At 29.5% G+C, this 13,985-nt stretch overlaps 1 protein-coding gene and 1 long non-coding RNA gene across 2 annotated transcripts; one reads left to right on the top strand and one right to left on the bottom strand.

Moving 5' to 3' along the window:
- The first annotated feature begins 915 nt into the window (after positions 1 to 915).
- On the top strand, positions 916 to 4,839 carry LOC130507953 (uncharacterized). The gene is made up of 2 exons (XR_008942598.1): positions 916 to 1,216; positions 4,565 to 4,839. It is a non-coding gene; the product is annotated as an uncharacterized LOC130507953 (long non-coding RNA).
- Positions 4,840 to 6,634: 1,795 nt separating this feature from the next.
- On the bottom strand, positions 6,635 to 8,375 carry LOC108841149 (nuclear polyadenylated RNA-binding protein 3-like). The gene is made up of 3 exons (XM_018613935.2): positions 7,633 to 8,375; positions 7,083 to 7,147; positions 6,635 to 6,957 (listed from the first exon to the last, which is right to left on the bottom strand). Exons 1-3 carry the CDS (start codon positions 8,243 to 8,245, stop codon positions 6,808 to 6,810), a joined length of 828 nt encoding a protein of 275 aa, XP_018469437.2. The 5' UTR covers positions 8,246 to 8,375; the 3' UTR covers positions 6,635 to 6,807.
- Between the last annotated feature and the right edge of the window lie 5,610 nt (positions 8,376 to 13,985).

Raw genomic sequence — 13,985 nt, 5'->3', positions numbered from 1 at the left:
AAGAAACTTAAAAATGAAAAAGAAAAAAGAATCTTTTAAAATCTAAATATCCAAAGCCGATCCGAAATAACCGAACCCGAACTAAGAATACCCGAACCCGATCTGAAGTATAGAAATACCCGAACGGGTTCTGTATCCCTATACCGAATACCTGAAAATCCGAAATACCCGACCAGAACCAGAATGTGTATCCGAACGCCCACCCCTACCTATAATACTCTAATGGAAAGAGTTTATTATGATGCTCTCATTTCAAAAGAGATATATTTGACTATAATGCTTATCCGAAAGATATCTCTTCCATGGAAAGAAATGTGATAATATGTGTGGTTGTACTATTTTTTTTTATCATGAGTTTTATCCCACTGGATTTTTACATGACAAAGTTTTAATGAGACAACAAAGAACACACAATAGATGGACACTCAAAAGGAATGTTACAATTTGAGAGATGAAAGTCTATCAATGTTTTAAACTTTTTGAGATAAAGAGAATCCAAGAAATAATGAAGTCATATAAGACTGAAGCACTATCGAAAATGGCAATATCAGTGTGCTATATGTTTGTTCAAGTGACAGTTTAGCTTATTTATTCAAGAAGGTTTGTCCACTGCCATTTCCAAGAAACTAATTCACATTAATAATATGTTGTCTCAAAGATCTCGACATATGTAGACATGAGGAGAAACCATTACGTGTTGTACTATTTTTCCATTAACCTTGGCTTTTCTTATTGAATTTTTCTGATGACGTTTTTAACGAGGCAACATCTAGGATATATTGAAAGCATTTTAATATAATGGACATCAAAAGGAAATGTTATAAATATTAGAGAAATTACTTATTATAACTCAAATAATACATGTAATGACTAGAATAACTCATAAATTTTTGTAGTTACTAGACTAATCTTCAGGGTGAAAGAAAGTACCAAAAAGCCCTCGACAATTCGACATAGAAGCTAGTCTAATAAAATCCCTGAATTTCTCAATTTTTACTCGTCCCGAGTTTTCTCTTTAGCGGCGGTATCTGCCTCAAATATCCACGGCGGAGCTAAGCAGGTCTATTGATGACAAATCTCTTGGAGTTCCGGCGAGCTACGTGAAGAGGAGTCTCAACCCCAAATCTTCGAAGATAGATTCAGATCGGAAACGGAAGAAAGGATGTGACTACTCGTGTTTCTGATTTTAGCTCCACCAAACGCGGTGGCGATCTAGGTTTGTTCCTCTTCTCAAAATATTAATTTCATGGTTTCACCATCTAATTAAGATAATTGTACTTAATCTGATGAAAGGATGAATCAATATTGATTTCAATTTGGGTTTTGCTGGATCTTTGTGTAGTGAAATTGATCATAGGGAGAAGACATTGGTATGTTTAGATAATTCAACAATGTTTATAGTATACACTTTCTTGCTTGATGTATCTATAGTGCTCATTAATCTTACTGACGTCTGCTTTGTTCATGAATCTTACTACTTTCTAGTGTCTACTTGGATCATCACTAATGTTTTAGAGTATGAATCTTCTTCCTTGATGAATGTGTAATTGGTGCTGTGATGTATCTATAGTTCTCGGTGATGTTATGCTTAGATCATCACTAAACTATATTCTATTTATTAATTTTTTTAATATTTATAAAACCTTTTTTGTGATTAAAACTATTTTTTGTAATTATTAAATTTGTAATTATAAACTATAATCTACTTACTAAATTTTTTTTATATATTTATAAAACCTTTTTTTGATTAAAAACTGTTTTTTGTAATTATTAAACCATATTCTAAGGTTTTTTTATATTTATAAAAACCTTTTGTGATTAAAACTATTTTTTGTAATTATTAAACTATAATCTATTTATTAAAAGGTTTTTATATATTTATAAAACCTTTTTGTGATTAAAAACTATTTTTTGGATTTTTAAAATTTATATTTATTAAAACTAATTTTAAATATTTTTAATTTATATTTATTAAAACTATTTTTAAATTTGTTTTTTTTTTAAATGTCGTCGGAAAACTCCGAGGAAATACCGACGAACCAGTCTTAGGAAATTGTTCTTCGGAATTTCTTTCTCGGTATTCTTTCGGAATTTTCTGAGGAAATTCCGAGGATGTAGTGTTCCTCGGAATTTTCCGACGATGTAGTGTTCCTCGGAATTTCCTCGGAAATCCACGTCCCTCAGTATTTCATCGGAAATTTTTGAAAAAATTCCGAGGAAAATTGAATTTCCGAAGAGTTTTTTCCGAGGACCCTTATCCTCTGTATTTCCTCAGAATAACGTTATTCCGAGGAAATACCGACGATTACGGCCGTCGGTATGCCGCTGTTTTCTTGTAGTGTTCTTCCTAGATGAATCTGTAATTGATGCTTAGATATCTTACGGGTGTGTACTTAATACTTCTCTTAAACTATTTTTTGATAATTCCGTCTATATTTTTGTGCTCATCTATACTATTAAAGTACAAGCACATTTGGATTTTTTACTAAACATGCCCTTTCTTTAACTCACATTGCTTATTTCATTAAGGGTAATCAAGTAATATTAATAACTCATTTTTATTGGGTTATTTTTTTTTGATCCAGCCCACTGCCCACATCATCTCTCTTGGGCTATTTGGGCTGATTAAGAAATCAGATCCAATTCTTATTTTTTTCCCTAATTCTAATAATTTATTTTCAACCATTCTTAATATTTTGTGTAGTAAACAAAAATTAATAACTTAATTATTATGTTTTTTATTTTTAATATAATTTAAGCATTCATAAAAAATTTGAATTTTTTCATTGAAAAGTATAAATCTTTATTAAAAGTATATATTTTTTTATTAAAAAATTAACCACATAATAAAATTAATATATCAGAGTTATACTAACTTAATTCATTAAAAATAAAGTTTAATTTTCTAAACATAAATACTCACTAAACCTGGACGTTCGGATACCCATTCTGGTACGGATTGGTTCTTTCAGATATCGAGTTTTTCGGGTTTTAAAATTAAACCCCATTCGGGTTTTGAAATTAAACCTCATTCGGATATTATAAAATTTCGGGTTGGGTTCGAGTCGGGTCTTTCCGGGTCCGAGTGGATTCGGTTCTCATGCATAAGAACCTGCAAAATAACCAAATAACCAAAGTATCTAACGGGTTCAGTTATTTGTACTTAAAGTAACCAAAGTATCTGATTCGGTTCAAATTTTTGTATCCAAATTATTCAATAGTAACCAAAATATACATTTTATACAGTTTTTTGGGTAAATTTTTATCCAAACTATCATATTTTATCCAAAAATACTCAAAATTACCGAAAATAACTACTATAGTTAACTTATAAAATTAATTAAAAAATTAAAATAATTATAAATATAATTATAACATATATTTTTAGATATATTTCAGATATCTTCGGGTACTCATTTGGTTCTCGGTTCGGGTCGGATTCGGGACCGGTTCTTCGGATATAGCAATTTAGAACTCATTCGGATATTTACCCCGGGTTTGATCGGGTTCGGGACCCTGATTTTTGGGTCGGTTTCGGGTTGGTTCTTCGGGTCCGAATATTGTGTTCTGGCCTATACTCTTTTAAAATGAAACACGTTAAAGAAAAATAAAAAAGCTTAAATCTTTTATAAAAAAAACAAATATATAAAAATATGACATTTACTAAATATTTGTCAATTTAAAAAAAAATAAAGGAAAATAAACCCGCGCTTTGAAAGCGCGGGTCAAAATCTAGTCTATCTTATTAAAACAGAAGTACACATATAGAAATACCTTAGTTTTCAAATTTAATTATACTTCCATGCCACTGAGAATTAAATTGAGTTTCCTATTTAAATACTTGTCTTTTTCAGTTAGATTAATGTGTTTCTTTTTCTTTCCTATTTTAATGATTGTCTTTTTCAGTTAAATTAATGTGTTTTTTCTTTCTTATTTTAATGTTTGTCTTTTTAGTTAGATTAATGTATTTTTTACTTTTCAACAATTAATGATATTTTAAAGTTGTCTTTTTGTCAACTTAAAGTTGTCTAAACTATTTAAAAAATAGTCAAAAGTAAACATATAAAGTAGATAAACAATAATCAAATACCAAAAATATTTTAAATATATATTTATTTTCCATCCAAATATTGAAGTTCAACCTGTTTTTTAATTTTTAATTTAGGTATTTTGGCTTACATTACTCAAATTTATATGTTTTGAGAAATTTAAAGTATATATAAATTTTGAAAATTTTAAAATAATTTAAACTGGTTATCTGTATCCGAACCGAACCCGCAAATACCCGAATCAAACTGAAACCAAAATTTATAAATATTTGAATGTTGCTGAAATTTTTAAACTCGGAAATCTCAAACCCAATAGATTTTAACCGAACAGTGAGTATCCAAATACACATCCCTAACGTAGTCAATGTAAAATGATCAAATATTACAAATACATCATTTAATATAAATAAATAAAAACTAAAATAGAAAATTAATACCCGTGCGGTCGCACGGATCATGATCTAGTAGATATTATGCTGAAAGTGTTCATTGTTGATAGTACCAACTTGGTTCAGGTCCCTTTGGGCGAGGGCAAATGCAGAAGCCTTTTGAGGAAGCAATATACACACTAAAGGTGGGAGATATAAGCGAGATTGTGGACACATACAGTGGAGTCCATATCATAAAGAGACCAGACTGATCTGTCATCCCCTTCAGATCCCTATCATGTATCAAACAAAACATGAACTGAGAAGTTCTTTAACAATCAAGAACGACAATGAGCTTACTATTATAAGGAAGAAGCAGTGGGTAATTATTATTATAAAGACATGAGCTGTTAACCTCATAATTATCTTCTCTAGAAGTTGGACTTAGCACATACTATTAGAAACAACATCAGTAACCACGTGGTGTATCACATGATCCACATCTCAGTCGTATATTTTCGTGGCTAGAACGTGCGAATGAATGTGTATGGATATGTGTATTCATTTGTGTGTAAACGTGAGGACTAATCAGGGTCTAGAAATCATAAATATCCTCACCATCTGAAACATAGTTCGGAAAATGAAAAACTATTAACACAGCAGTCAAACTAGATCACGTGAGTCGAATTTACGAGGAGGTGTCTTGGATGATCAGATTATAACACTATTATGACTGAAGTTGGCGGCTGATATACTGAAATTAGCGGCTGATATTTATGAGGAGGTGTCTGCGACAGCTGAATAAATTAGTTTGCTGTTTAGTTTTTTGGCTACCGAATGACGGATGTATAATTAGTTGGTTTTTTGCTTTAGACGGATGTATAACTTTGTGGCTTTTGGATGCATAATTATGCAGTTTTACCAATGTTTTATATTGGATTGTCATTTAACACGTTGTTGTCTTGCTCTAGGAAGATAGTTTTTTCAGATATATCTAAATCATATGGATGTATCTGTATGTGTATATATTGTCCCACATATTAACGTTGGTAAGACTTTGCTAAATCTTATATATATTTGGTTGAAAATAAACGTCTATAATTAGCGTAATATGAGCAATAAGATAGTTAAATAGTTCTTATTGATTTTGAAAAAAAAAACTAATTGAAATACGAACAAGAAAAATGTAATGAAACACCAAAAGAGTATACCAACAAATGTAGCACCAATCAAAATGAAATCTAATGACCAAATCCTCAAACTACTCATCACTTAAGATATTTTGATGATTAAACAACCATGTTTCTCCAAACAATAAGGATTGCAACAAGTGATTAAACAACCATGAAAGGGATAACTTGAAAAGGAAGAAAAGAGGGATAAAAGATATGAAGACTACTGAAATTGTTTACCTAATTCTGAGTTTAATTGACCTAAAATATACTGAATTTGAGATTATTGTAAACCGGGTCGAAATTGAAATTAGTTTACATAAACCCAGATTTTCGTCAATAAGTCTGCCACAATGTAAATTTAAAAAACTGCCACTTCATAAATAAGAAATCTGTCAACAATTTTAAGTCAGTTATATAAATCTTCCGTAAGAAAATAAGTCGAACATAAGTAAATAAATCGGTCCATAAGAAAATAAGTTGACCATATAAATCTACAATTTATAACAAATCTGCTACATCATTCGACAGATTTATGCTTAAAAATCTATTTTCTAAACAAACCGAACAATTAACTCTGTCGTGTGAACAAATCTGACATTTTTTTTAAAAGTCTGACACCACTGTAACGATAGATTTATTTCTATACAGATTTTATAAACAGATTTATTACTCGGCAGATTTATATTTTTGAAAATAAATCTGTCATCGATCAAATATTAAAAATATTTTGGTAATATTTTTTTGTTATAACTGTGGAGAGGGGCAATTTTGACCATAAAAATATTCTAATAATTTTTAAAATTATGAATTATTCTAGTAATAATATAATAAATTTTTGTCATTGTAGTAAACTTCCCTAAATATTATTTGATGTCTAATATGAAAAAGTTTTAGATTTACTTGTCAAACAAATAAACAACATTTTTTTATTGCACAAGTTCAATTACTTTCATCTGTCCACGTGAAAAAGAAGTAAAACTCGTGAAACACTAACTTTTTTTTTTTGTGAAACACTAACTTATTCTTAGAGAAAGCAAATATGAAGAAGAGATTGTACTAATTCTGAGACAAGAGTCACTCAAAACAAATCAAAGGTCTAATTAACAGATTATATACTGAGGTGTCTTTTGATTATTCATAATCCGTACGCACATTACACACCGTTCTTCCTTGAACAATCAATTCAAATATGGCAAACATAGTTCTTTTGTTAGATCACTGGCTAGATTTCTCTTGCATCAGTCGAGTATGAGTGTGGTTGCCCATGCATCCTGCAGTCACATTAGCTAAATACTTCCTTGGCAATGCTATTCCGAATCTCTTTCCTTTTCTTTCTCTTTTCTCCTTTTTAACGATGCTTTCATCCTATTGTGTATAGTAGTGATTCGAATGCAAACATCCAAAGTTAAAAAGAATGATGTAGATAGAGATGTATTCAGTATTTAATTCATTGTTAAGTTACTTAAATTGTTGTAAAGAGAAATTCTTACCTCTTTTAGTTCTATGATGACGCTTTCGGTTTCCATCGATTTTCTTGTGTCTTCAGCATCTTTTTCTGTAAAAGAGAAAGTATAATTTGTTTCAATAAATATGTTTTGAATCATAGAGCAAACTAAACATATCTAAGACAAAAAGTATGTAACATCCATACAGTTTTGTATCGTAGAGAAAACTAAATATATATAAGACAATTTTAAGTAATATTTTTTTTTTTTGAATTATACAGAAGTATCCAGACTAGTAACGTGTTGCCACGTGTCGGTCTTTTGTCCCTGGTGATGCCGAAATGTTAATTCTCCAGTGACCAGAATTCGAATCCAGGTGGTGGAACTCACAGCTGTAAACCCTTTAACACCAGAGCTAGAAAGCTCCGGTTTCAATCTACTTAATATCCATATTATGAAAAAATAGCATTCCAAATAGAAATGTACTCCTATAGCAAATATATACATATATAAAGAGTAAAAGTTTCTTCTTCCTTACTTTTTTATTTGGTACGAAAATACTTGAAATAGCTTTAATTAAGAACGTAAGATTTACCTTCTTCTTCATCATCAGAAATAACATCGATGCAATAAACCCTAAAGCTTGGAGATCCAGGACATATCATCCTCTCATCAAAGTTGCTCATCCTCCCTCCATCATGATCAACACTATCATCTTCATCGTTCTTATCATTGATGACTTTGTCGTGCTCATTATGATTAGAATCATCATCTCCCTCTTTCTTAACATTCATGGCTAAATCATCAACAACATCGCTATGATTGTCTTCATCTTGTTTCCTCACAACTTCCTCCTCTTTCTTTACTTCTATAACATCATCTCTCGACGAAATCTTTTCATAAATAACCTCTTTCTTCTCTTCCACGTGATGATCAGGCGCAGGAGCAACCTTAGCCGACAACTTTAAGCTGTCGTGTTTCTCCTCCGTCTCTTCTCCGTCGTCGACCTCCTCGGAGGAGCCGTGCCTTAAAAGCTCCTTCTTGGACAGCGTCTGGTTTCCTTTCAAGACGCTTGCATGACTCCGTTTCTTCATCTCCTCTAATCTTCGCCGGAGAAGCGGACGTATACCCGCGGGAAGTGGTACAACGCCGCCCTCATCTTCCCTGGCCGCTGCCGTACCTCCTAGCCTTGAGCCACCGCAGCCCATAACAATATAACTAACAAATATATGGTGTAATCGCCTGCACGAAAGAGATCATAGGGCTGCGGTTGGTGGCAGACGAAGAATCTAGACAAACAATAAGGGAAAACTAAGAGGAGAGAAGAGAGCCAATTGATTGGGAGGACGTGACTGGAAGACAATATTTAAGAGTTAGAGAAGAAGGCGTGATAATTAAAGGGTTGAGATTGTGTGATGGGGTCGATCGGTAGTTGCAATTTATTTGCTAAATTTGGTAATTAGTGATTTATTTAGGCAAATGCATAGTTGGTTCTTAGCTAAGTGCATATGCATTCTTGTTGTCACTTTTGACTTACAGTTAGCAGCCTCTCCTGAATTTGCAGATAACTGTAATGACTAACTTACTATATTAGCTTTTTATAAAGGAAAAATGATTGTTGGCTACATGAAGTATTTGTCAAATATGACTTAAAACTTGATTTTAAATGTAAAATTATACTCAAATTTGAATCAAATGTAAAATTAATCTAAAAGCCTTGTAAAATTACAGTCAATCCTTTGTGACCAAACAAAAAAAACAGAACTCATTTTTATGAATATAGATCCGGAAAGTCTTGTGAGTCTTTTTGAAATATTGTAAGTCGTTTAGACGACGTCCAGACAAAATATTTTGATAAGTGAAAAATTGAAATGATGTAATTATAAACAATTTTAAGTGATATAAATTAAGATATAATAAAATTGAATTGTTTTCAACATTTATGAGTGAAATTAGTGAATCATGATATTATTTGGTTTAGGGTTTGGCAACATATGTTGTAGTATTGTATGTATTCTTCGGGTTGGATTTTAGAAAGAATAAATGTTTTTTTGAAAAATAAATTTGTTACCTATATGTTTTTATTTTGTGTATAATAAACACTTTTTAAGTTTAATTTAATTTTATGAAGTGTTTTGTTAGTTAAATAAGTTTAGGGATTATGTTTAGGGTCTAGACGACTTACAGAGAATTCGTCTGGTGATTAGTATTATCGGTTAGAAGACTTCTCTGAAAGTCTTCTAACTCTCGCTAAAAATATTTTAGTTTCCCGCTAAAAATATTGAATTTTTCTGGGCGAATAATAAATTTCTTGAAAGTTTTCTAGAAGACTAAAGTCTAGAATACTAAAGTCTTCTAAATCACCTTACTCGAATTTTTGTCTCCTTATATAAAAAAAATTTACACATTCTCTCCATTCCTCTCAAATGGCTACAACAAAAATGTAATGTTCCTCATTCTAAAACTCTCCAACCTCTCTCTAATCTCTTTCAACTTAAGAACATCAAACTTTATATCAATTTATTGTTATTTCATGTCTTCTCACTGATTTATTTTGTTTTTGCAGGTTTTTCATTTCATGGTTTTCATCTTCCAATTCTTTAAAGGTAGATCTATAAATCATATTAACCTCTTGTTGCTTAAAATTCTTACATTTTGAAAATTCTTTTGGTTTTTTTAAGCTCTTACCTTATTTTTGAAGTTTTTCTATGTTTTGAAGCCATTTTAATGCTTCTAGATATGAAGGTTTTTCAGATTTGAGACGGAATTTGAAGACTTCCCTAGAAGACTTCGCTGTAAGTATTTTGGAAGACTTCTCTGTAAGTCTTATGGAAGGCTTCCCAGAAATCTTTTAACATTTAATGCACTAGAAGACTTCATGTAAGTCTTTTGAAAGACTTCTAGCGGAGTCTTCTCACATGTCTCTTTTGTTATTACAAATCTGAGTGTTTTGATAAGTTTCTATGTTCGATTTTTCTTCATTTGGTATCCTCTGTTTGCTGAATGCTCTTATCTTTTTTCACAAATTATCATTTTTTGAAAACACCCAAATTTATATCAGTTTATCTATTTGTTTCATGTCATTCTAACTAATTCATCTAGTTTTTAAGGTTTTTCATTACATGGTTCTCATCTTCCACTCCTTTAAAAGTAGATCTATAAAACATAAATCACTAAATCCTAAATCATAAACATTAAATCCTAAATATTTGGGTAAACTTTGAGTCCTTGGATGAAACATAAATTCTAGGGTTTATGATTTATCTAAGGGTTTAGAATTTAGGATTAAAAATTTTGGGTTTAGTGTTATTAAGATCTATTTTTTAATGTTTATGATTTAAGGTTTAGGATTTACCCAAAAGATTAGGGTTTGCCTAAGGGATTGGTGTTTATGATTTAGGGTTTAGTGTTTTGCTGACGGAATTAATAATATTAAAAGAATTTTGTAATTACTATTATTTTTTATTGATTTTAAAGACATAATATAATTTGATAAATTTTTATTATTTTGTTTCCTTTTTGAAAAGATACTGAATCTAAAATAACTAAATTTTATTGGTTGGTAAACCTAGAGGTTCATTCTAGGGGGTAAACCCAAGAACTATTCAATTTCCACTAAGTTTTTCTTGGGAGTGAACCTAAAGGTTCACCAACCAATAAGATTTTATTATTTTATATTCAATATTTTTTAGAAAATGAAACAAAATATTTTCCAATTTATACAATATGTTTTAGAATAAAAAATAAAAATATATAAAAATAAATAAAAAATATTAGTAGTTGCCAAAATGCTTTTTAATAATTTAAAGCTATCACCAGAATGCTAAACACTAAATCCTAAACCTTAGGTAAACCCTAAACATTCTTGATAAATTCTAAATCCAAAATCATAAACACAAAACACTAAATCTTTAAAATACTAAACTCTTAATCCTAAACCTTAAACCCTTGGATAAATCTTAAACATTAGGGTGTATGGTTTACTTAAGAATTTAGAGTATATATAGTGTTTAGGATTTAGTGTTTAGGATTTAGGATTTAGTGTTTGCTGACGGTGTTAAAAATATAAAAAATACAGATTTAAGATTTAGATTAAGAGTTTAGTGTTTTTAAGATTTAGTGTTATGGATTTAAGGTTTAGTGTTATTAAGATTTAGTTTTTAATTTTTATGATTAAGAAGTTTAGGATTTATCCAACGGTTTAGAGTTTAACCAATGGTTTAAAGTTTATCCAATGGTTCATGATTTAGGATTTAGCGTTTAGTATTTTTATTACGGCGTTAATAATTTAAATAATTGTAACTACTACTATTTTTATTTATTTTAAAAATATAATATAATTTGATAAATTTTTACTATTTTGTTTCCTTTTTAAAAAGATAATGAATCTAAAATAACTAAATCATATTGGTTGGTGAATCCAAGAATTCCTCTATTGCCTAGATACTTAAAGACACATAAGGAAAAAATACGGGTTTTTTGTTATGCTTATGTGATTAAACCGCTACAAATTCAAAAGTTGAAGTTGTTGCACTACTCCATTCAATGCCAAAAATGTTGATATTGTTGGGTAGAATTAAAAGATGATAATATCCAATTATTCTCATTACTCATATCAACCTGATTCGAGGGTTCAAATGGTGACCGCGGTTTTGATAAAATAAGCGGTACGAAATTAAAGTACAGTACGGTCCAACTGCGGTTCATGCGGTTTGCGGGATAAGTGCGGATTTGATAAAATTAGTGGTGCGGAATTGTGTTGATTGGTGAAAATGTTGTTTGCGGAATTGAGAAATTAAAGAAAATTTAAATAATTTAAAATGAAGTTATCAATATAATTAATGTAACTAAAAATTGAAATTATCTATTTCATGTTATTAATGTAAAAATTATTATTTAGAAATTTTAGATACCAAAATTCATCTGAAATAAAAATAAAATAAAAATTTATATATTTAAAATTAGTTTAATAAAATAAATAATTATATTTACAAAAATACTTATAATTCTTTTCATCTAATAACTAATATTTATATAATTTAAAGTCAGTAATCACTTTTGGTTATCATAAATATATTCATATTTATAAATATTTAGTTTCATTACTAGCAAGAGTGTGCTTGGATTTAAAATAATTAATTAACATTAGTAATTTTTACTTACATTAGTTATTCTAGATTACTACAATACTCGAAAGATACTTATAGTTAAACTTTATATCACACTATTTACTACATATTATATGAACTATGTAAACTACTAATCATACCTTGAAAATCTGTATGTTCCTTTTAAAAGAAAAAGTCTGTATGTTGATTGATAAGTCAAAGAGAAAAAAAGTTTTTCTTTTTACTTTTGAGAGAAAGACAAAAAAAAAAGAGAACAGTGATTATTGTTATTTCATTTACCTCTAAAAAATATTTACTGTGCAAAAGCGTTTTATACTGAACCGCATGGTTTTGTATGATCTTACCATTTTTTGGAATTGTCCGCTCATAGCACGATGGAAGTGTCCGAGCAAAACTGAAGTGTGTTTTTTAATTTGCAGTGTATTTTAGCGCCTTCGAAATATGTGTGCAGTTTTGACTTTTTTATTTTCTAAAAACGCTATTGTAAACAAATATCGTGAATGGTGAAAGCATAGCGGTCTTTTCAAATACTCTTTGAAATTCGCAATGGGTAAGTCACCAATCACAACCTAAGATTATGATTGGGGCACGCGGTACGAGATGGAATTGATACAGTACAAAAGAGGATTTTTAAATGTCACCAATATAATATAAAACAAAAAGGAGTATTTGGTTAAATTTGGTTAAATAAAGCACTTAGCAAAAAAACTGTTTTTATTTGTTCTAATTTATTGAAAAATGCACATGAATCTGGAACACCTCCGAATGGTGACGGCGGATTTGTTAATAAAAGCAGTGTGGAATTAAAGTGTGGGACGGTCCAACTGCAGTTCGTGCAGAATTAAAATGCGGGACGGTACAACTGCGGTTTTACGTAAAAGCGGTACGGAATATTGTTTGATTGGTAACAATATATATTTGTGGTATTGAAAAATTATTTAATTAATAAAATAATAACGAGATGGGATATATAATATAGTTAAATAAGATAAATAATATACTAATATTAATTGACAAAAATATATATTATCACAATAAATATATTTTAATATATATTTAAAAATATTTTTTTCAAAAATGAAATAAGAAAATTACAATAAAACATTAAATAACAAATAGTTAAGTACTACCCAACAGAGAAATACTATCGATTGATGACCAAAAAAATGAGAAACACTATCCATTACGCTAATTTTTCCATAACATATTTGTAAAATTTAAGGGGTAGATTTTTTGGGTGAAATTTAAATTTTATAAAAATAAATATGAAATTTTTTAAATAAAAGTTTTAAAAACAGTTTCAAAAAGAATTTTTGACTTTAAAAAGTAAACTTGAAAAAAAAAATTTAAAAGAAACAAATTTGGAAAACAAAACTATAAAGAATTGAATTTTGAAATATATAACTTGAAATTATAAAAAAAAACTAAAAAACATTAGTTTTATTATTTTCATTATTTTATATATATATATATCTATAAAGCGATTTTTTGTATTTTTAATGAAATTTATTTTGGTCCCTTTTCTCGTTAGTGGTTCTTTTGGGGACAAAAACTTGAAAAATGATATTTGAGATAATTGCTCTTGTCTTAATGTAGGCATAGGCATTTGGGTCCTCGCGTTGGATTCAGTCGATTCTTATGAGGCCCTGGTCCTTTGGATCCAATTTGGTATTTATAAATTTCAGTTCGGATTCAAAATCGATTCTCGTAGAGTCTGGGTCGGTTCAGGTCTAAATTTTAATTGTCTTAAAATAGCCACAAATTTTGTATATTTGGGTTTGGGTTGGTTCAGATATTAAAAACCTGAAAATATTCAAAA

Source organism: Raphanus sativus, chromosome 2 (assembly GCF_000801105.2).
Source record: "Raphanus sativus cultivar WK10039 chromosome 2, ASM80110v3, whole genome shotgun sequence".
NCBI classification, from domain to species: Eukaryota; Viridiplantae; Streptophyta; class Magnoliopsida; order Brassicales; family Brassicaceae; genus Raphanus; species Raphanus sativus.
The sequence above is the reverse complement of the archived record's forward strand: the minus strand, read 5'-3'. Positions and strand labels throughout refer to the sequence as shown.